Source organism: Carcharhinus amblyrhynchos, chromosome 23, assembly GCF_965287045.1.
Source record: "Carcharhinus amblyrhynchos chromosome 23, sCarAmb.v2.hapA, whole genome shotgun sequence".
NCBI classification, from domain to species: domain Eukaryota; kingdom Metazoa; phylum Chordata; class Chondrichthyes; order Carcharhiniformes; family Carcharhinidae; genus Carcharhinus; species Carcharhinus amblyrhynchos.
The window spans coordinates 34,354,357-34,379,249 of NC_137346.1; the positions used below are offsets into that span (position 1 = coordinate 34,354,357).

General features: G+C 43.7%; 1 protein-coding gene across 22 annotated transcripts in view; it reads left to right on the plus strand.

Moving 5' to 3' along the window:
- elna (elastin a) overlaps positions 1-24,893 on the plus strand; it is a 324,471-nt gene that overhangs the window by 52,889 nt on the left and 246,689 nt on the right. For all 22 annotated transcript variants that reach the window (XM_080210607.1, XM_080210612.1, XM_080210601.1 and 19 more), the window contains exons 4-7: positions 10,794-10,859; positions 12,295-12,336; positions 18,082-18,150; positions 19,648-19,677. In XM_080210607.1, coding sequence (XP_080066733.1) covers positions 10,794-10,859; positions 12,295-12,336; positions 18,082-18,150; positions 19,648-19,677 — 207 coding nt within the window. The remainder of the gene's footprint in view (positions 1-10,793; positions 10,860-12,294; positions 12,337-18,081; positions 18,151-19,647; positions 19,678-24,893) is intronic.

Genomic DNA, 24,893 nt, shown 5'->3' on the forward strand with positions numbered 1-24,893 from the left:
GAAGAAATAGGAGCAGGAGTAGGCCATCTCGCCCTTCGAGCCTGCCCTGCCATTCAATAAGATCATGGCTGATCTGAAGTGAATCAGTTCCACTTTCCCACTTTCGCCCCATAACCCTTAATTCCCCTGTCTATCAGAAACCTATCTACCAGTGACTTAAATATATTTAGCGAGGTAACCTCCACCTCTTCAACGGGCAGAGAATTCCAGAGATTCATTACCTTTTGAGTGAAGAAGTTCCTCCTGAACTCTGATCTAAACTGTCCCCTCCCTCCTTATCTTGAGGCTGTGTCCTCTAGTCCTGCTATCCTTTCTAAGCGGGAAGAATCCCTCTCTATCTCTACCCTATCCATCCCCTTCATTATCTTTTACGTCTCTTTAAGATCCCCCCTCATCCTTCTAAACTCCAACGAGTACAGACACAGTCTATTTAATCTCTCTTCATAGGCCAACTCCCTCATCTCCAGTGTCAGCCTAGTGAACCTCCTCTGCACTCCCTCCAAGGCCAATATATCCTTCCACAAGTGCAGCGACCAAAACTACACACAGTACTCCAGGTGTGGCCTCACCAGTACCCTGTATAGTTGCAGCAAGACCTCCCTACTTTTATATTCTAAGCCCCTCACTACAAAGGCCAAAATTCCATTTGCCTTCTTGATCACCTGCTGCGCCTGCAGACTGGGTTTTTGCGACTCGTGCACAAGGACCCCCAGGTCCCTCTGCTCCGTAACATGTTGCAGCTTTTCACCTTTTAAATAATAATCCCTCCTACTATTATTTCTGCCAAAGTGGATAACCACACACTTGCTAACATTATACTCCATCTGCCAGGTCCTCGCCCACTCGCTCAGCCTATCCAAATCTCTCTGCAGTCTTTCCACACCCTCCATGCAATTTGCTTTTCAACTCATCTTCGTGTCATCAGCAAATTTTGTCGCACTACACTCAGCCCCCTCCTCCAGATCATCTATATAAATGGTAAACAGTTGACATTATTGTTACTAGAGAGGCGGTGCTCGACAGACTGGAGGGACTGATTGTAGACAAGTCCCTAGGACCGGACGGAATGCATCCAAGGGTTCTGAAAGAAATGGCGGAGGTGATAGTGGATGCCTTGGTGATTATTTCCCAAATGTCGCTGGATTCCGGGGAAGTGCCGGAAGATTGGAAAACGGCTAATGTTACTCCATTGTTTAAGAAGGGTGGCAGGCAAAAGGCGGGGAATTATAGGCCGGTTAGTTTAACGTCTGTTGTAGGAAAAATGTTAGAATCCGTGATCAAGGAGAAAATAGCGAGGCATCTTGAGGAGAATTGTTTGGTAGAGCAGACGCAGCACGGTTTCGTTAAGGGGAAGTCGTGTCTGACGAATTTATTGGAGTTCTCTGCGGATGTGTCTAGGGCGGTGGATAGAGGAGAGCCGGTGGATGTGGTGTTTCTTGATTTTCAGAAGGCGTTTGACAAGGTGCCTCACAAGAGGTTATTACAGAAGGTCAGGGGGCATGGAGTTGGGGGTAGGGTGTTAGCGTGGATAGAGGATTGGCTGTCAAATAGGAAGCAGAGAGTGGGGGTCAATGGGTGCTATTTGGATTGGCGGTTGGTGACTAGTGGAGTGCCCCAGGGGTCGGTGCTGGGGCCTCAGCTATTTACCATTTATATAGATGATCTGAAGGAGGAAACCAAGTGTATGGTGTCGAAATTTGCTGATGACACCAAGATTGGTGGAACGGCAAATTGTGCGGAGGGTGTGGAGAGTCTACAGAAGGATCTCAATAGGCTGGGTGAATGGGCCAGGAACTGGCAAATGGAATTTAATGTTGGCAAATGTGAGGTTGTCCACTTTGGTAGGAATAATGGTAGGAAGGACTATTACTTACGTGGCGAAAAACTGCAGCATGCAACGGTGCAGAGGGACCTCGGGGTCCTTGTGCATGAGTCGCAAAAACCCAGCCTGCAGGTGCAGCAGGTGGTCAGGAAGGCGAATGGGATGCTGGCCTTCATAGCGAGGGGGATTGAATATAAAAGTAGGGAGGTCTTGCTGCAGCTGTATAGGGCACTGGTGAGGCCGCAGCTGGAGTACTGTGTGCAGTTTTGGTCGCCGCACTTACGCAAGGATATTTTGGCCTTGGAGGGAGTGCAGAGGAGGTTTACCAGGCTGATTCCGGAGTTGAGGGGATTGAACTATGAGGAGAGGCTGAATAAACTAGGCTTGTACTCGTTAGAGTTTAGAAGAATGAGGGGAGATCTCATTGAGACATATAAGATGTTGAATGGGATGGATAGGAAAGAGGTGGAGAGACTCTTCCCGCTCAGAAAGGACAGTAGGACTAGAGGACACAGCCTCAAGATAAAGGGGGGGCGGTTTAGAACGGAGTTGAGGAGGAACTTCTTCACTCAAAGGGTGGTGAATCTCTGGAATTCTCTGCCAGTTGAAGTGGTGGAGGCTGCCTCGCTCAATATTTTTAAGACGCGGGTTGATAGGTTTTTGATAGGCAAGGGGATTAAGGGTTATGGGGAGAGGGCGGGAATGTGGAACTGAGCCACGACAGATCAGCCATGATCTTATTGAATGGCGGGGCAGGCTCAAGGGGCTAGATGGCCTACTCCTGCTTCTATTTCTTGTGTTCTTATGTTTCTTATGTTCTTGGCCCCAGCACCGATCCCTGTGGCACTCCACTAGTCACCAACTGCCAACCAGAATAGCACCTATTGATACCTGCTGTAGATTTCCCCAGTGACATGGCTGCAAACAAACCAAATGGCCATTTACTTGTATGGAACCAAATTCTGCTGATAGACAATGATGAGCCAGCTGCACCGCCAGAAAATATGCTATGGTGGTGATGGTGGGGTGGGGGTGGGCTGGGCCGGGGGTCGGGGTGGGGGGGGGGGGGGGGGGTGCGGGGGGGAGTCAGGGTCGGGGAGGGGGTGAGTGGAGGTTGCAGAAAGTCTCAGCCAGAGAATGATGTATTAAAGTTTGCTGATGATACTAAGGTAGATGGAAAGATGATCTTTGGGAGAACACAGAGAGGCAACGAAGACATATAGACTGCTGAAGTGTGTGAGCAACAAAATAATAAATGGAGTATCATGTTGAGCAACATGAAGTTATTCATTTTGATTGTAAGAATAAAATAAGCAGACTACTTCTTAAATGTGTGAAACTTGTTGTTGTTTATGTTCCTCAAGATCTGGGTGTACATATAGAAGGAACAAAGGAAGTTAGCATGCAGATAAAGGATGTAATTAGGAAGGCAATAGAAACGTTGGCCTTTTTTGCAAATGGATTGGAGTACAATAATTATTAAGTCTTGCTACAGTTGTACAGGATTTGGTGAGAATGCTGTGTGTTTTTTTGGATCACTGCATTTAAGAAATTATTCACTTGCATTGGCGGTGATGAAATGAAGGTTTACTTTATTAGTCCCTGGGATGAGGGGGTTGTCCCATAATGATAGGTCAGGCAAATTGGGCTTTTATTCTTTGGAGTTTACAGGAGTGAAAGACAATCTCATTGAAACCAATAAAATTCTGAAGGTGCTTGGTATGTGAAGAGATTGTTTCCGCTGGGAGTCTAAAATATGGTGACAAATTCTTAGGATAAGGAGGCAATCATTTAAGATGTAAGTGAGGAGAAATGACTTCAGTCAAAGGGTTCTGAATCTTTGTAATTCTTTACCCTAGAGGGTTGTGAACTTCATAATTGGATAGATTTAAGGCTATGGGGTCTCTGAGAGAATTAAGGAATACAGTGAGTGAGTGGGAGAATGGAGATGAAGCCCAAAATCTCCTTATCTAAAGAAGAATATGCTTTCCTAAGAAAGGGTTGCGGCAAAGATTCAGTAAACTGGTTCTTTACAGCAGACTAGGCCTCTCTATTCCTTTGAGTTTAGAAGAGAAAGAGGTTATCCAATTGAAATATATAAAATTCTCAAGGGCATTGACAGGGTGGATAGAGACTGAGAAAATGTTTCATAAGAACATAAGAAATATAAGAAATAAGAAATATAAGAAATAATTCTATCTCCTTCACAATTGCGTTGGAACGAGATAGGATCAGGCAGGCTAGGAAGGTGTTTGTCTGGGGTAAGGGGAGATACGAAGAAGTCAGGAAGTTACTTGGACAAATAAACTGGAAGGAGGCGTTCTTAGGGAAAAGTACCGAAGGAAGGTGGCAGATATTCAAGGAATGTGTGTCTGGAGCTCTGAATGACAACGTTCCGATGAGACGAGGGGGTTTTGGTGGGTCGAGGGAACCGTGGTGCACAAAGGATGTGTTGAACCTAGTCAGGAAGAAAAGGAAGGTGTACAAGAGGTTCAGGGAATTAGGAGATGTTAAAGATCTTGAGGAGTATAAGGACTGTAGGAGGGAACTTAAAAGGGAAATTAGGAGAGCCAGAAGGGGTCATGAGAAGACCTTGGCGAGTAAGATTAAGGAGAATCCCAAGGCCTTCTATAAATATGTGAAAGGTAAAAGGATAAGAAGAGAAGGGATAGGACCGATAAAAGGTGAGGGGGGAAAGGTTTGTGTGGAACCAGAAGAAATGGCGGAGGTGCTTAACGAGTACTTCGCCTCAGTATTCACGGTGGAAGCCGATCTGGGAGATTTTGTTATGGATTTGCAGCAGATGGAAAGGATTGAGTACGTGAATATTAAGGAGGAGGATGTGTTGGAACTTTTGAATTCTATCAAGGTAGATAAGTCGCCGGGACCAGATGGGATGTACCCCAGGATACTGTGGGAGGCGAGGGAAGAGATTGCAGAACCCCTGGCGATGATCTTTGCGTCGTCAATGGAGACGGGAGAGGTTCCAGAGGATTGGAGGATTGCGGATGTAGTTCCTATTTTTAAGAAAGGGAACAGAGATAGCCCGGGAAATTACCGACCGGTGAGTCTGACCTCAGTGGTTGGTAAGCTGATGGAGAGGCTTCTGAGGGACAAGATTTACGAACATTTGGAGAGGTTTGACATGATCAGGAATAGTCAGCATGGATTTGTCAAGGGCAGGTCGTGCCTTACAAGCCTAGTTGAGTTCTTCGATAATGTGACTGAACACATTGACGAAGGAAGTGCCGTGGACGTAGTGTACATGGACTTCAGCAAGGCGTTTGATAAGGTCCCCCATGCAAGACTTCTTGAGAAGGTGAGAGGGCATGGGATCCAAGGGCCTTTGGCCTTGTGGATCCAGAACTGGCTTGCCTGCAGAAGGCAGAGAGTGGTTGTGGATGGGGCTTTTTCTGAATGGAGGTCAGTCACCAGCGGAGTGCCTCAAGGATCTGTTCTGGGACCCTTGTTGTTTGTCATTTTCATAAATGACCTGGATGAGGAAGTGGAGGGATGGGTAAGTAAGTTCGCTGATGACACGAAGGTCGGTGGTGTTGTGGATGATCTGGAAGGATGGCAAAAGTTGCAGCAGGACATAGATAGGATGCAGGACTGGGCGGAGAAGTGGCAGATGGACTTCAACGCGGATAAATGTGTTGTCGTCCATTTTGGCAGAACCAACGGGATGAACGAGTACACTATTAAGGGCAGAAGTCTGAGTAGTGTTGAGGAGCAGAAGGATCTTGGGGTCCGGGTCCACAGGACTCTTAAATCGGCCTCGCAGGTGGAGGAGGTGGTCAAGAAGGCGTATGGTGTACTGGCCTTCATTAATCGAGGGATTGAGTTTAGGAGTCGGGAGGTAATGCTGGAACTTTATAAGACCCTTGTCAGGCCTCATTTGGAGTATTGTGCGCAGTTCTGGTCGCCTCACTATAGGAAAGATGTAGAAGCTATTGAAAGGGTGCAGAGGAGATTTACAAGGATGTTGCCTGGACTGGGAGGCATGCCTTATGAAGTTAGGTTGAGGGAGCTGGGACTCTTTTCCCTGGAGAGACGAAGGTTGAGAGGCGACCTGATAGAAGTTTACAAAATGTTGAGAGGAATAGATAGGGTGGACTCTCAGAGGCTATTTCCCCGGTTTGAAATGGTCGCTACGAGAGGACACAGATTTAAGGTGCGGGGAGGGAGGTTCAGAAGTGATGTTAGGGGTAAGTTTTTCACTCAGAGGGTGGTGAGTGAATGGAATCGGCTGCCGTCAGTGGTGGTGGAGGCGAACTCGCTGGGGTCTTTTAAAAGACTTCTGGATGAGTATATGGGGTTTAATGAGATTGAGGGTTATAGATAGGTCTGTAGGTTGGTAGGTGATGTGGTCGGCGCAACTTGTGGGCCGAAGGGCCTGTTTGTGCTGTAGTGTTCTATGTTCTATGTTCTAAATAGGAGCAGGGGTAGGCCATCTAGCCCTTCGAGCCTGCCCCGCCATTCAATAAGATCATGGCTGATCTGTCGTGGCTCAGTTCCACATTCCCGCCCTCTCCCCATAACCCTTAATCCCCTCTCTTATCAAAAACCCATCAACCCGCGTCTTAAAAATATTTAGTGAGGTAGCCTCCACCACTTCAACGGGCAGAGAATTCCAGAGATTCACCACCCTTTGAGTGAAGAAGTTCTTCCTCAATTCCATTCTAAACCACCCCCCCTTTATTTTGAGGCTGTGCCCCCTAGTCCTACTGTCCTTTCTGAGCGGGAAGAGTCTCTCCACCTCTATCCTATCCATCCCATTCATCATCTTATATGTCTCAATGAGATCTCCCCTCATTCTTCTAAACTCTAACAAAGTACAAGCCTAGTTTATTCAGCCTCTCCTCATAGCTCAACCCCTTCAACTCCGGCATCAGCCTAGTAAACCTCCTCTGCACTCCCTCCAAGGCCAAAATATTCTTGCGTAAGTACGGCGCCCAAATTGCACACAGTACTCCAGCTGCGGCCTCACCAATGCCCTATATAGCCGCAGCAAGACCTCCCTACTTTTATATTCAATCCCCCTCGCTATGAAGGCCAGCATCCCATTAGCCTTCCTGACCACCTGCTGCACCTGCAGGCTGGGTTTTTGCGACTCATGCACAAGGACCCCGAGGTCCCTCTGCACCATCACCTGCTGCAGTTTTTCGCCACGTAAGTAATAATCCTTCCTACCATTATTCCTACCAAAGTGGACCACCTCGCACTTGCCAACATTAAATTCCATTTGCCAGTTCCTGGCCCATTCGCCCAGCCTATCTAGATCCTTCTGTAGACTCTCCACACCCTCCGCGCAATTTGCCATTCCACCAATCTTGGTGTCATCAGCAAATTTCGACACCATACACTCGGTTCCCTCCTCCAGATCATCTATATAAATGGTAAATAGCTGAGGCCCCAGCATCAACCCCTGGGGCACTCCACTAGTCACCAACCGCCAATCCGAATAACACCCATTGACCCCCACTCTCTGCCTCCTATTTGACAACCAATCCTCTATCCACGCTAACACCCTACCCCCAACTCCATGTCCCCTGACCTTCTGCAATAACCTCTTGTGAGGTACCTTGTCGAACGCCTTCTGAAAATCAAGAAAGACCGCATCCACCGGGTCTCCTCTATCCACTGCCCTAGACACATCCTCATAGAACTCCAGTAAATTTGTCAGACACGACTTCCCCTAGAGGAATCACAGTCCTGAAAATAAGAGGTCAACCATTTGGGGCTGAAATGAGGAGAGACTTCTTCATTCAAATGGTTGTGAATCTTTGTAGTTCTCTATCTTGAAGGGTTGTGGATTTCTGCAGTTTTCTACCCTGAAATATTGTAGATGCTCGATCTTTGAGAACATTCAAGACAAAGGTTGTTAGATTTTTGAGTACTAAGGGAATTATGGGATGTGGGGATAATTTTGTGTGGTGAAGTTGAGATAGGAGATAAGTCATGGTCTTGTTGAATCATGAGAATTACTTCTATTTCTTTTGTTCTTATGTAAATTCTTTTAATGTGGTTCAGGTGAGGTCATGTGGGGACGTGATGGCCGAGTGGTACTGTTCTGGGGTCCCGGGTTTGAATCACACCATGGCAGATGGTGGCATTTGAATTCAGTAAAAAATCTGGAATCAAGAATCCATTGGTGACCATGAAACCATTGTTGGTTGTCAAAAAAATCGTCTGCTTCTCTAATGTCCTGTAGGGAAGGAAATCTGCCATTCTTACCCAGTTTGGCTGCATGTGACTCCAGAGCCACAGCAATGTGGTTGACTCTCAACTGCCCAAAGGCCAACAAGGAATGGACAATAAATGCTGACCAGCCAGCAACACCAATGTCCCATGAATAAAGAAAAACCAGAGCAGAATGATGACTAATTGCTTTCATCATATGACTGGCAACAAGAAGTAACTATATCAGTATAATCATAGGAAGAAAGTTTTATTCACAGTTTTGAAGTTAAAATTGAGGCTTTCTTTATTGTATAATAAGATAATATATAGTTTTGATATAGGCTGACTTGTACATGGTCAAAAACATTTGTTCACAAACACCTGATGTGATTCTGTTTAACCATTCTTATCATTGCATCTTCAATCTTAGATGATCAATAGTTGTGAATTTAAAAAGTTGGATTGATTAAGTAAAAGGGAATTCCTTCAAGTATGGAGAGTGCAAGCTTAAGTTCCCACCCATTGGGTGGGCGGTTCTCCCATATTTCGCATATTCTCTGGTGGGTCCAGTTGGGAGAATCGCATGGCGGTCATTTAGTGGGATTCGCGCATGCGTTCCCGATGCATGCACATCTCCCAGAGCCAGGGAACAGTCAGGGATGTGCTGGAAACTGGCAGTGTGGGAAGTAAGTGATTTAAATCTGTTTTAAATATATTGTAAATTTAGTCTACATGTGATTATTGAACCTGACGTGGAACTTGCCAAGCCCGATAGCATCTCCCACATCACCAGGAATGAGGGAGGAGGTGTCAGGGCTAGCCCGGGAATTGTGGGGGCTGCAATCGGACCGTGGGAGGAGGGGTGTTGCTGGAAGGCCAGCATTGCAGGGGCCCTGGGCTGGTCAGCAATGAAGTTGGCCAGCAAACAGGGAGATTGACAGATCACGGTGACTGTGTATGCAGAGTTCTGAGGCTGTCAGACTCTGGCATGAATAGCATCCCTCCAAACCACAACCCCTCCACTCCAGTTTTTAATGATAGTCACAGTTGTGACCTCTGCATTACACAGAGTGGGGACACTCGGACCTAAAGTTACACTGAAAAAACAGTCACGATCTAGAACAGTTTTGCTGCTAATTCAGCACTACTAGGAGAATCACCCCCTTTGTTTTTAGTTCCAGTGGTTTTATAAACTCCATGAATAAGTTAATCATTGCCTCATCCACACACATCACATCTGGAAGGTCTACCAAGAGACTAGCCTGACTGTCGCATTGAAAGATCTTCTTGCTGAACCTAAGAAATATTTTGTAAAAATAGACTGCATATAAATAAGGTGGAACAGGGAACAAAATCAAAATTTTATAAATTTTCAGAAGAAATGCAAACAATTAGAGATATGCTTATCAAGTTCTTGGATAGATTGAGAAACTGGCCGAGAACTGACAAATGCAATGAGATTGAGAAAGAGAAATAAATGCTATCACCAAGCTAACTGGTCTTAGTCTAAAGGATAATATTTAAAAGCATTTATGAATACTGATGGATGGATCTGCAAAGCCATCAGCATTTGGGGTATAGCAGCTGAAAGCACAATAACTAGAGATATATGTAGTCAGAGAAAAACAATTTCAATCTTAGGAAGTGATGTCAAATGTACCAAATGCTGCTCTGGTCCCGTCCAAAGTTTTGGCTGTGGTATTAGGAAGAAGACATCCGGACATTTGAAGGTTATGGGAAGCAGGTGAAAAAACGATAAACATTTATACTGGAGGAGAAAAGACTTGGAACTGATATTATTCTCCCTGACTACTATTTGAGGTAGAACCAGACTGTTTGCAACCACCTTGTTTCATTTGTTGCTGAAATATGCTTTTGACCTGTCTCCAAAACTGCTTACTTAATTTACATAATAACAGCAAATTATGCTCCTATCACAGCTTCTCTCTCTCCGTGCAGCATCCAAAATCTCCAAGGATTGCTAATAGACACTCAATGATATCACAATGGGCCAAGCAGAAGAAACAGCCCCCAAGAACTACCTTAGCCAATATTGACCCTGAACCTGCACAGTCAGTGCTATTAAGTACCATACTCTTAACCACCTAAGCTAACTAGCCCATTCAGCCACAGCTCAGCTGCTGCTAAAACCCTCATCCATGCCTTTGTTATCTACCAACTGTTTTCCTGGCTGGCCTTCCATTTTTCAATCTACATAAACTATGCTGTATGCATCCTGACATGTACTAAATCCCTTTCAGCCATCCTCCTGTGTTTGCTAACCACATTGGTTCCTGGCCACAACACCTCTGATTAACATTTTTCACCCTACTCTTTAAACCTCTCCATAGCCTTGTCACTTCCTAACCCTGTAACCTCTTTCAGCCTTATAAGTCTTGAGATCTCTGTACTCCCCAAATCTGGGCTCTTGTGCATTCCCAATTTTAATCACTCAAGGGGCTTCCGCCACTGGTGAATGTGCCTTCAGCTGCTTAAGAACTTTTTAGAGTCTATTCCTTTGTCTGGGCTTTTAGTTCTCTGTGCAACTGTTTCCTCATGTGGCACTTGTAGCTCCACCCATAGAGATGATGAGAAAGTACACGCTGGTCAATAATAGATTTGACTTCTGCAACATGAGGGTGATAAGAACAGCTGTGTACAATTGATGCAATTCATCTCCAGGTTTGCAATTCATGCCTTCATGTTAATGTACATGCCAGTTCTATTTTGGTAATGTAACAAGCGTTTTATATGAAGAAGATAAAGTTTAATATTTTGTTTATTCCAGGATTACCTGGCTATGTTCCAGGAGCAGCATACCCCTATCAGACTGGACCCGGAGCTGGAATTTTAGGTAAGCATCCTCTGTTTTTTTGGGAGGCTTGTGTTTCTTCTCTCGTACTAATTTTGCAGTCTGTTCTATTTTTCTCTTTGAATTCTATGCTTTCTGTTCTCCCATATTTTTCTCAAGGCAGTAGTCTGTTTTGCTGTACATCTCATGCTTTTATAAGTTTACACCAAGTGAACATATTTTAGCAATACCCCTAGTAATGCTACATAGTCACACTATTCCATTTGTTCTTATATAATTAATGAGGATGGCAACATATGCCCAGCTTGAAATCCATTATTTATCAATTGTCATATAGTTAAGATTTGAAAATAAACATTTGGAAGAAGATGTTGATATCCACTGTCACTTAGTAACAGACCAACATTAACAACAACTTGTATTTTTACGGCACCTTTAACATAGTTAAAGACCCCCATAACGCCTCAAAGGAGAACAATAAAACACCAATAACGGGCTATTAGGGAAGATAACCAAACATTTGGTTAAAAATATAGGTTTTAAGGAACTTCTTAAAGAAAGAAAAAGAGACACTGAGGGGCTTAGGAATGTAATTCTAGAATTTTGGGTCTTAGCAGCTGAAAGCATCACCACCAGTAATGGAATAATTACAACTGGAAGTGCTCAAGAATCTAGAATTGGGGGAGTGCAGTTATCTAAAAGAGTTGTAGGACGGGAGGAACTTACAGAGGTAGGAACGTGGCAAGGCCACGGAGGAGTTTGAAAAGAAGAACCACAAGTTTAAATCTGTGGCATTGCTTTACCAGAGGCCAATGTAGACCAGTAAACAGAGGGATGATGGGTGAACAGGACTTTGCCCAAGTTAGGAAACAGTCATCAGTTTTTTGATTACCTCAAATCTATGTATGGTAGAAAGTGGGAGGCCTGCCAAAAGTGTTAAATAGTCCAGTTCTGGATGCTGGGCAAGCACTAAACAATTTTGAGGTAGAAGGTGGGTTGGGGGAGATGCTGGTGAGGTCATACTTGGTGTTGTCATATGCAAGCTGATATTGTCTTTTTGGATGATGCTACCTGTTAGCAAGGGGCAGTATGAGGATGGGAATTACAAGAGGACCAAGAATAGACCTTTGAGGAAATCAGAGGTAACAATGCTGGGGTGAAAAAAGAAACCATTACAGGTGGTACAGAGGCAGCTAAGTATCCTAGTACATGAATCACAAAAAGTTAGTGTGTATACAGCAAGTGATTAGTAAGGTTGCAGAAAGGTTGAGAAGGATGAAGAGGGATAATTTAACCTTGTCACAGACATAGGATGTCACTTGACATTGATAAGAGTCATTTTGGTATTGTGGTGGGGCATAAACCAATTGGAGCATGGAATTTCAGAAAAAATGAGCGTGGCTTTGGGAATTGATTGCATGTTTCAAAATGCAGAAAGAATGTGGCTTTTAACCTTATGTATTTTGCAATATTCCAGGTGCTGGAGTTCCAGGTGCCAGCGTGCCAGGGGCATATCCAGGTATGTGTAGAAATTGGCATGTTTGTATGTACAGTAAATGTAGTCCACAGCACCATTTCTGTGGCTTATTGGGTGGTCTCAGAGATCTTCATTTTGCCTTTCATTTTCATTGAAGCACTTAAATATTACTAAAACTTCCAACATTCAATGTTTGAAATGTTTCTTTTACATGAATAAGTTTAATTTTCTTTGGAGCCAAATGGCAATGTTTGAGTGAACAGTTTGCTCACTCTGAAATGTAACTACACTTATGGTTCATCTCACATTTGGCAAAATTTTCCCCAAAATTTGACAAAGCCCAATGGCAGATGGGAAAAGCAGTGTTTAGCCCATCAGCATCAATAACTGGTTTTTTGCACCATATTGAATGGCACGTAGGCATAAAGAAGGCAATAAGATCAAAGGTGGTTCGATGTGCAGCCTCTGATTCGCCTACCCAGCCATCACTTCAGTATGTTACTTTGGGATGTTCCATTTAAAGGCTGTAACAGCCATCCACCCAGATGGCTCCAGGAGTGTCCTGCCCATTCAATTCCCCTCTTCCGTGATTGCCTCAGCTCTGGCTGTACTGGCCAAGAAAGGTAGCACTGCCACACAGCAAGATCCTAAAAGCAGGCCAGGGTCCTCCAGGTCTCAGCCTCCAGAGGTCATCACAGAAAACTGTGCATTGCAGACATCAGGGTGCCTCCACCTCTGTTGGGGATGCACTGAGATATAGCAGCAGGATTAGAAGTGTTATGAATTTCTAGTTGAACATCACGGGCAAGGATGTTAAATATTTCTAGATAGTGTCACATCTGTAAATAAACTCTCACTGATTGCACCCTTCCAATAGCTGTTGTTCCGATGAGATTTTTTTTTCCAGTGGTAGCCAGAAAACTTGATTGCTGTATCAGAGAAAGGCTGCGTGCAGGATCCAGAACTTCCTCCATGTGCTTTTTGGAAGGTTGCCAGCACATTGGTGGTGATCTCTCAAAGTGACTAAACGCATTGGCCCTGCCTGATTATCAGAGGGATTTTTTTTTTATTCATTCATGGAACATGGGTCTCCTTGGCTGACGAGCATTTATTGTCCATCCCTAGTTGCCCTTGAGAAGGTGGTGGTGGGCTGACTCCTTGATATGCTGCTGTAGGTCGATTCACAATGCTGTTAGGGAGGGAATTCCAGGATTTTAACCCAGCCACTGCGAAGGAACAGTGATATAATTCCAAGTCAGGATGGTGAGTGGCTTGGAGGGGAATTTGCAGGTAATGGTATTCCCACGTGTCTGCTACCCTTGTCCTTCTAGATGGAAGTGGTGATGGGTTTAATGCTGAATAAGGATCTTAGACAGTGAGTTGCTGCAGTAGTCTTATAGATAGTGCACACTGCTGCTACTGAGCATCAGTGATAGGTGGAGTGGATGTTCGTAAATGTGGTGCCAGTCAAATGGACTGCTTAATCCTGCATGGTGTTAAGCTTCTTGAGTGCTGTTGGAGCTGCACCCATCCAGGCTAGTGGGGACTATTCCATCACTCTCCTGACTTGTGCCTTGTCGATGGTGGACAGGCTTTGGGGAGTCAGGAGGTGAGTTAGTTACTTGCTGCAGTATTACTAGCCTGACCTGCTCTTGTAGCCACTGTGTTTATGTGGTGAGTCCAATTGAGAATTTCTGGTCAATGGTAGCCCCAAGGATGTCGACAGTAGGGGGATTCAATAATGGTAACACCATTGAATGTCAAGGTGGTGGTTAGTGCACCTCTTATTGATGATGGTCATTGCTCGGTGTTTGTGTGGCTTGAATGTTGTTGCCACTTGTCAACCCAAACCTGGATATTGTTCAGATCTTGTTGCATTTGAACACAGACTGCTTCAGTATCTGAGGAGTTGTGAATAGTGCTGAACATTGTGCAAATCATTGGCGGACATCCCCACTTCTGGTCTTTTATGACGGAGGGAAGGCCATTTATGAAACAGTTGAATATGCATGGGCCTTGGACACCACCCTGAGGATGAAGAGTTGCCCTGGAGCTGAGACGACTGACATCCCACAACCATCTTCCTATGTGCCAGATATGACACCAAACAGCAGAGAGTTTGCCCCTTGATGCCCAGTGATTCTAGTTTTGCTAAGGCTCCTTAATGCCACACTCAGTTGAATATGGCCTTGATATCAAGGGCAGTCACTCTCACCTCACCCCTGGAATGAGATCTCCCACAATGTTACTATCACTCATCCTAATCACTGTCAATGTGTGCCTTCTACACATGTTGCTCTGCGGCTTGCTCTCATATTCTATTACTCTCAGCCTTTGGGTGACACTGAACCTCAAGCAGACAGGTCACCAAGGATGAGCTTGAATATGGAGAGCTGACACTCCCCATGTAACTTTTTCATGATATGGCCCTGGTCATTGAGAGTAAATGAGGTGCCATCAACCAGACAGGAGTCAGATATTCACAATAGCTCCTTGGAGATCTATGAACCCTCCCCACTGCAAGCTGTCACCATCTTCCTGCAATGTAGGGAGTATGAGCAATTGCTCTTATCCCATGTCACCTGTCTTATCAGTGAGGGTGTATGTACTGCTAGCAGTTACTCAGGGAGCAATGCTCATGGAAGGGATGTAAGGATGATGAAATGTGCTCAGTGGTTTGCTTCATCAATCTCCAGGATCAATGAATCAGGCAACAATGAGCACATCCTGAGCTTGTCTGCCCTATCCGGCCATTGCCTCTTTATGGCCAATCTCCTCACCCTACAGGACCTCCTCTTCTTCATCCACCTTGATGTCCTCATCTGAGGAAACGTGCTGCTTCTCCATCCCGTGGCTCTTACATCCTTCCTTGCCTGATCCCAGTTGAAATCGACAAGGTTGTGTGCCCTAGTGAAGAATTCATCCATCAACATCCGGATGCCCTTACTTGTGGAGGCTTGAGGGATAACACAAAGGACACTGCTGGAGCAGTGTCAAAGATAAGCTGAGTGTCGCTGTGACTAGTAAGCCACTAGTCCCCTTGACAAGCAAAGTCTTTGGCAGCATTCTCACATCTGCAGGAAAGTCAGGTGCTATCTGTACACCCTGGGTCTAGGAGGATGCTTCTGAGTGGCCACTCTCTGATGTACACCTCCTTTGTCTTTTGGGTTTTCTTGTGCTTCTGGAGAGCCATGCATTTCCATTGACATCTTCTCTCCTCTTTATGAATATGCCGCACCTCTCCCTCGCCGCCCTCATGGCAATATGAAAGAGAAAGACTTGAGGGTTAGCATTTGCTCCTAGGGTGTACTATTTGCCTAATCATCTTGAGAAGCTGTGTCTTGATGGCCAGTAACTCATATGTTGGCCAGCACATTGCTGATCATTCCTTCATGTATTCCCTCAATGAACAAGACCACCCTTGCTCCATGCAACTTGACTATGTTGCCACAGCTTTGGCCTTTTTGCTGCATCTTGTGCCTTCATCTCAGATATAGACATGGTCGCAAACTTCACTCTAAGGTCTTTTATGCAACCTGGTCAACAGGGGCCGGTTGTCAAAATGCACCTCAGCACACATGGGTTGGAGCCCTCTCCTCAGCCAGTGTGCCCTTGTTAACTGTCAGAGTATGTATATGCTTGCCCAAGTTGGACAAGGATGCAGGGAAACCATGGTAGTCACTGAATCTGGAGGTCAGCGCATCAAAGATTAACTGCTGAGTGGCAATCAATGGCATTCACACACATCAGTGGTGATTTAGTGGGCATAATTGGGTGAGCAGTCAGAATACAGGTGTGTTGGTTGAGTTGTAGCTAAAAAATCTCAGCTGCATCAGAATGTTCATTTCTGTCATGACTGTCATGTTAGACTGCTTTTATCAGCTATGAGCCTGCAGACACCCCACAATATTTGAGTGGATGCGTTAATTTATGATGACTGGCCACCCACCAACCACATTGGCCTAAGCTTCCTACCCAGTGTAAAGGCCCACCAAAAAGACCATGACTAGGGGCAGAAGGAAGCCTCAAGAATGGTAATTTTAACACTAGGCTGCCTTCCCCCTTTCTGGCCTTGATTCTTCCCGCCAGTGCTCCTCACTCTCTTCCCGACTCTCCATGACTCTTCCCCTGGCACCCTCAAGGCATTCCCTAGTACCCCCTCTAACCCTTTGCTGCTTTGCAAGCTCTCCACTCACTTCTGACTTCCTCTCGTAGGTCTGTTCACCAGATGCACACCTTTTGAGAGCAGTCATGATTCACATCATGCGTGGATTTTGGACAGCGGGAGATGATTCCTATGGGGAAACCCAATTACTGAGAAGCTAGTGAATTGAAATAAGGTTCCTGACATTGCATGACAGGGACCATAGCCCATCACTGGTGGGGGGAGAGCACGATCGTGGCGAGCTTTCCTGTTGATGTAGGAAACGTGATTTGGACTTCTTGTGAGATTTTACACTCTTATTGTCAAACTCACCCAAAAAAAAACGAGAGTGGAAAATCCTAGCTATTGATTTTTATGTGGAACAAAGATGCAAGGTCTCAAAACTGGCACCCTTGTGACCAAGGCCATACTGGACTTCGGCTTTCCAGATTTTGGGTCAGTCAGTTCGGCCATGGTTTGTGTCAGTATGGTTTGGGTGAGGTCAAGGGTCAGTCAGAGTGAGGCCAATGCTGAAGTAACGAAGGCGATAACTACTCAGGTGCCATATTACATCAATACAATGCCTAGCAAAATTGTCTGGACCAATTTTTTTTATTTTACTCAATTAAAATTGTGACATGGCACATTCTTAAAGGGTTTGTTTTTCAGACAACTCCAGTTTTTGGATTGCAACACTGCACTGTTTTAGCAAAAGCTCTAGGAAGCTGGCATAACAAAATGGGCCAGATTCTCCAACCTCATTGGCTGGGATTCTCCGGTCCTGCTGCTGTGAATAGGGATTTGGCTAAGCACCAAATGCTCCTAAAGATTTTGCTGGCAGCGGTAGGGGTATATATGAGACCAGAGAATTCTGGCCGAGGACTCTGAATATAATTCTATGACATATAGCTAAACTGAAATTGAAGTGTAGCTGCAGGTACAGGTTGTATTCAGCATTACGACGCTTCTACACTGTATTTCTGGCAAAAATGCAAGGTGCTTCTCAGGTTTATTGGCCAGAAATTGCAAGTCTTGAGATATGTTTTCATAAACTGATTTGCTAAGTTTAATTTGTTTCATTCTTCATTCGTTGTCAAACTGGCATAGACACATTTTTCTTCCTAAATTCATACTGACACTCTTGTTTATTTCTCAACCTTTTCAGTTCACATTTGCATTTTTTTTATTTCTTATTTTGTTATATTCCTGTCTCTTATCTAAATTGAAGCTGTCATTTTTCTATTTGCTCCTCTCCCATTGGTTCTTGTGATTAGATTGCTGTCTAACTGGTACAAATGGACAGATCATGTGTGGCACTGAACAGCAGTTGGTAGCCTATACTTTTTAAGATCAGTATTTGCATTATTTAATGAAAGTCCTCTCAGGATGCCCTTTATAAAGTTGCTGCACAGAATGGCAACAGATAAGATTAGATAGAACTTTAACCATGACTGTAGTACTTTGATCTTAGGGCCTTTATCACCCCATTGATACCCAGTAGTCAGAATTCAAACTGTGCTTAATGTAGTTTTAGGTCCAAAATAGTTTACTTTTTAAAGCAAATTGCAATGTATTTCTGTTCTTGAAATTATAAAAAATAAAAATATTACACTTCTCTGAAATATTTTGTGTTATGTTTCAAGGTGCAAGGAATCATGGGCTTGGTGTGCTTCCAGGTGTACCAACTGGAACTGGCTTGAAAGCTAAGCCAGGTAATAGAATTTTGATATTTATATTGATATACTTTCTAATATTAGCGTAGTATTTTGGAGTATTATAAAATTAATTTGATGTATACTATTATGAGATATAACAATCAACACAAAGAGGTGCAAGCACACCTGGCACTACTTGTACGAGGTCATACTATTCAGTGGTGAAATCAGGCTATGCCAGTAATATTAATATGAATTGTCTTTTTTGTATCAGTAGTTATACTGTATACATTGGTTATACCATAAATGCATCTCAAACCAGGGCCTAATCTAAGACTGGAGCAAGGCAGTGTGAGACTTCTGGAGAAATTTCACTTCGCACTGATTCTTACCTTTTTTTTGCATTAACTGTTTGGATAGATGATAGAGGTAAATAGGGATTGAAACTTCTTTGTACAAATACATAATTTCTTCAGAGTTTTCAGTGGGAGATTAGGAAAATCCCATGGCAGTTTTATTCATTCAACTTCCTTCTTTTCACTGTGACACATTTTGATTAAGCATGAGATACTTGATATTGGAGTGCATGTAACAGAGTTGATTAAGTGCTCAGCCTAACTTTATAAAAATAAATTCTTTGTTTCTTCTGAGATCTTTGGAAATTTTTTGAACGTCATGCTTCTTTGAAAATGATATTTTATGTGACTTAAACTATATGTCACAATAGTTCTGATGAAGGGTCATCCAGGCTTGCAATTTTGGCTCTATTCTCTCCACAAATGCTGTCAGACCTGCTGACATTTGCCAGCATTTTCTGTTTTTTGTTTCAGATCTCAAGACTTTCATTCTTTGAAGGCGACCTTTTCATGTAAATAATTGCAGTAGTTTATGCTAAAACTTAATTGATTGCACCAGATTTATATGCTGTCAATCTCCATTGGAATCATGGGCAGGTTACGAATCATGACTGGATGCCCAATAATAGGGACTATCCTATTTTTACCCCACAAACCCTGAAAGCAGTAAACAAGCTATGTTTACTTCTCATGATATTTCAGGCCAAGATAAGAGTTTATCTTGGCATGTCTACGGTTTGAAGATTCTAAGAAATTTATATTAACCCTTAGCTCCCCAAGATGTCTAATAAATAACTCTCTGAATGCCCATGTGGATGCAATGTTTAACGTTTATCAGCTTAAATAATTGCCAGCCAACATCAGCTGTATTGTAGACTCTCAAAGAAGATTGCATAGAGAATAGTAAACATAAAATGTTTGTTGGATGAGATTTTTTTCACAGGACCTAAGGCTGGAATTTGTCAGCCTCCGTGCTGCATGCTTCCCAGTGACAGAGATACTGTTATTGGTCACCGGTGCAATTTTCTGGTCTTGGTATTTTGAAGGTTCACTCTGTCCTACTGCTGAGGAACCCATTGCAGGGGGATGGCATCAGTGGGACTGGCAGTAAGGGCTAGAAAATTCCACCTTTAGGATGTGCTATTTACATTGATTCTTCATTACATTTTCTAATTCATCACTCTGGTTGTTATTGCAGGTGTTGGTGGTCAGTATGGATACCCAGCAGGTAAATATACTATCCTAATCTATAACTAATTTAATATTAACACTTGTAGATTGCAGAATATTTAAAATAAATGACTAAAAACATACACTATGCATAAGGAATTTGGAATATATTCTGTTGCTTATCAACTGCATTATTAAATGAATGTAGACTCATATTGATTTTAAAAAAGGGAAATAATGGGGTCTTGTTCATGTTGTTAATTCATTTACTCATTTCTAGCCGAGAGTTATTAACTAACATCAGAGCTCATTGGATGATAGCAATCAGTTCATAGAATACTGGACAAGATATTCCCTAGAATTTGTGGCTGAAATCTTGGAATATTGCTAGACTCTAGAGTTGCTGATTATAGTGCAAAATTCTTGACTTGATTTCTAGAGTTAGTAAATGGAATCCTGGATCATTGGACGAGGGTTAAGTAGTTTAAGTAATCTGGTTTAATCTAGTGGCTCAATTGATAACATTATTGGCTCTTTGTCAGAGGTTCTTATTCAAGCCATACTCTGGAATTTGATGTCATAACACATGGTGATAGTTCAGTCACGTCCAGAACTGAAGGGGTGCTACATCATGGGACGTACCAGCTTTTGGAAGTGATGTTAAGATGAGATACTATATGCCTGTTCAGATATATTTTAAAGAAAAGAGTGCTGCCAGTGTTCTGACCAACATTCTGCCCATGAGTAGTGCCACCAGATACAGAATAATTGACCATGTCTCTCATTGTTTTTGGAACATTATTGTATGCAAAATAGTTCTGCATTTTCTAACAAAAATAGTGATTACACTTACAAAGTAATTCAGGTACTCTGAAATTTTTGGGTCAACAGCATGTTCTTTCTTTTGAATTATTACATTCTATGAATATACATATTTGCTTAATATGCACAAATATGAACCATGGTTGTTGAAAGGAATTCGTTCACTAAGATATGATGCCCCTGTTTCTTGAAATGTGCTACACCTTAACCAGGAATGGTAAGTTACTGATTTAGTTACTGTCAGCATGGAATATATCAGACAGAGTCATGTCCTTATCTCCGTCTCTCTACCTACGGTGCTAATATAAGATTTACCTTTTCGATCAGGTTTTTGGTCACCCCTTTGAATATCTGCTTTTGTTTCAGTGCCTATTACTTTGATTGCACTTCTCTGAAATAATTGGCATCTTTCTCTATTCGAAGGCACTAAATAAATTCAGACTGTGGTTAACTGACAAAGATATTAGCCTAAATCTTCCAGTCTCTAATTGTTGGAGACCATTTGTATGGCTGAAGAGATGCATCACGAACCTGTGGAAGCCCTGACACACTGATCTATGTGAGAATTGCTGAGGAAGTTTCAACTTCAATGGGCAATTCTCACATCATACCCTCTGACCTTCCCCTCTCTGAGGCTGAGTGTGCTGTTCTCAGCAAAAGACTCAGCTTTGTACCCTTATGTCCCCACCTCAATGAATTCCTGGGTAAAAAAATGATGTTGAACTCTTTTCCATCATCTTCATCTCCATGTCCACCTCTTGAGTCCTCTCCCAGCTCCACAGATCCTTTCATGTGCCTCCAACATTCTGCCTCCAATTGGATACCACCACCGGGGCAATTACCTGCCCTTGATCTTTTCATTCAGTACTGTCATTGGGACATTGGCCATCTCAATTTTTCTGCCCCCCTCACCCATTCCAACCTCTCTCCTTCTGAACTTCCCACCCTTTGCTCCCTCAGGTCCAAGCCTGACATTGTCATCAAACCTGCTGATAAAGGGGGTGCTGTTGTTATCTGGCTTACTGACCTCTAAGCACCAACTCTCAGACACTTCCTCCTACCTCCACATCACACCACTGAACATCAAGCCATCATCTCCAACACCGTCACCAACCTCATTTCCCCCGGATGCTTTCCCCTCCCACAGCTTCCAACCTCATAGTCTCCCAAAATCCATAAAAAGGGCTGTCCTGGTAGGCTCATTGTGTCAGCATGCTCCTGCTCCACTGAACATATTTCCTCTTACCTTGACTCCACCCTCATCCTCCCGGTCCATTCCCTTCCGATCTACATCCGGGATTCCTCTGACGTCCTGTGTTATATTTACAACTTCCAGTTTGTAGGGCCTAACTGCCTCCTATTCACCATGGATGTGCAATCTCTCTACACCTCCATCCCACACCAGGATGGCTTGAGAACTCTTTGCTTCTTTCTTGAAAAGAGGCCTGAACAATTCCCATCCACCACCACTCTCCTCCACCTGACTGAACTTGTCCTATCTCTCAACAACTTCTCCTTTAACTCATCCCACTTTCTCCAAATCAAAGGAATAGCAATGGGTACCCGCATGGGTCCCAGTGACGTTTGTCTTTTTATGGGGTATGTGGAACATTCCTTGTTCCAACCATGCCCAGGTCCCCTTCCACAACTCCTTTACTGGTCATCGATGGCTATTTTGGTGCCGCTTCATGCTCTTGTCTAGATCTGGAAAAATTCATCAATTTCGCTTCCAGTTTCCACCCCTCTATCGCCTTCACCTGATCCATCTCAGACTTTTCCCTTCCTTGACCTTTCTGTTTCCACTTCCGGCAGTAGACTATCTACCAATATCCATCACAAGTCCACTAACTCCCTCAGCTATCTGGACAACAGCTCTTTACACCCCATACCCTGTGAGGACTTCATCCCTTTTTCTCAGCTCCTTCGCCTCCATCGCATTTGTTCCGATGATGCCACTTTCCAAAGTGATGCTTCTAATATGTGCTCCTTCTTCCTCAACCATGATTCCCAACTGCAGTTGTCGACAGGGCCCTCAACAGTGTGTAGTCCATCTCCCATGCCACAGCCCTCAACCCCTCCCCTCCCCCCAGAATAAGGATAGAATCCCCCTTGTTCTCACATTTCATGCTGCCAGCCTCCTCCTCTGCCATTTTCGCCAACCCCAGCGTGATGCTACCACCAAACACATCTTCTCTTCTTTACCTCTGTCAGCATTCCACAGAGTTATCCCTCCAGAATAACCTAGTCCACTCCTCCACTATACCCAACACCTCTCTCGTCACTCATGGCACCTTCCCATGCAATTGCAGAAGGTGTAACACCTGTCCCTTTACCTCTTCTATGCAAGGTCCAAAATACTCATTTCAGATTAAGCAGTATTTCAGTTGCACCTCTTTCAATTTGGTGGATTGCATTCGCTGCTCCCAATGCGGTCTCCTTTATATTGGAAAGACCAAGCATAGACTGGGTGATCACTTTGCTGAGCACCTTCACTCTGTACACAATCAGGACCCTGACCTTCCAGTTGCTTGCCATTTTAACACACGATCCTGCTCCTATGCCCATATGTCTGCCCTTGGTTTGCTACAATGTTCCAATGAAGCTCAACGCAAACTGAAGGAACAGCATCTCATCTTCTGGCTAGGCACTTTACAGCCTTCTAGTCTCAACATAGAATTCAACAACTTCTGTACTCCACTCGGCCCCGTTTGTTTTCATTCTATTTTATTTAATTTTTTACTGCTCTCTACCTTTTTTTTATGGTCTTCATTTTTCTTCCCCTACTTCATCCCCCTTCCCTTACCTCCCCCCTTTACCCTTTTCTATGTTGTACCTCTGTCCCATTTCTCCCCCCTACTCCTCCCCAACATCTCCTATTGTCACAGCTTACAGCTTTTCTGCCGTTTGGCCATTCACACCCTTTGTTCTCTCTGTGGATAGCTATTCACAATCTTTTCCCCTGCTTTCTATGGCTATGACTCATTCCCTCACCCTGCAGTATCAATACCTCCCACTTTCTATACCTATTGGCTTTGACAAAGAGTCATTTAGACATGAAATGTTCGCTCTTTTCTCTTCTTACAGATGTTGCCAGACCAGCTGAGATTTTTCAACATTTTCGCTTTTGGTTTCAGATTCCAGAATTCGCAGTAATTTGCTTTTATTTATTTAGATCAATTCTCTGCTCCGCAGGATCCTCTGTGATATCTCTGGCTCTGAGCTAGAGTTGGAGACTCGATACTTCAGCGATATTTACCCGGATACTAACCCAAGAAATGTTGGATTATCTCCTGTGTAACTACATAATTAATTCCTCACAATCACCCGCACTACCCTAACTCAATACCCCCCTGACCCAAACTGACTAATTCTCGACCTCCTGGCTATACGCATGACCCAACCTGACTATCTCCTCCACAGATTGCCACCTCACCCACCTGCCACCTTGCTTACCTTACTGTTTCACTTATTCATCCATTCACCTATTCATCTATTTGCTAATATTCAAACTTGACTTTTAAATTTACCACACGGCAGCTTGTGCCATTAAAAGAAGACATGTCCTGACTTTACTCTGATGCGACGGAGCACTCCAAGGAACACTGCAATTTGCATTCCTGGGAAGGCTTTTTGGCTAACATGAAGCATCAAATCAAGCCCAAGATGGGGTACAATGCTTCATCATGTCAATTTGGATCTTGTTTGTCAGATCAAGTCCAAGATGGGATGCAATGTCTTATCTTGTTAGCTTGGATCTTGTTTTGTCTCTCTCGTGGAGACCATGAATTGGATTCAATTTGAACTTGTTTTTTTGGACGGAATAAAAATTTACCATGGCCATTCAACCTAACCTGCACATCTTTGGATTGTGGGAGGAAACCGGAGTACTTGAAGGAAACCCATGCAAACATGGGGAGAATGTGCAAATTCCATACAGACAGAGAAGGCCAGAACTGAATCCTGGTTTCCTGGCACTGTGAGGCGTCAGTGCCAACCACTGTCCCGCACACTATACATTGTGCCTGTGGAGAGCTTAAGATACAATTTGTGCCAGCAATTAACCTCGAGAATCATAAAAGAATACATCACCAAAAAAGGCCATTTGGCTTATCATGTCTCTGCCAGCTTTTCACATTATCCAATTAGTCCCAGTCCCCTACTTTTTCTTAGCCCTGCAGACTTTCAAAAGTTATTATCGTATCATGCAGAGCAGAGTTACTATTTCATGCAGAGCACTCCAGATCTCTATTCTAAAAAGAGCCATCCTCCTGTTTTTTATCTCATAAATTGAAGTCCTAGACTATTGATACAATTTTAGCAAATCTCCTCTGCACCCTCTCCAAGCCTTGATATCCTTCCAAAAGTGTGGTGCCTAGAATTATCCATTATGTCCTAGCAGGGTTCTAACCAATGTTTTATAAATATTTTTCATGACTTCCTTGCTTTTGTACT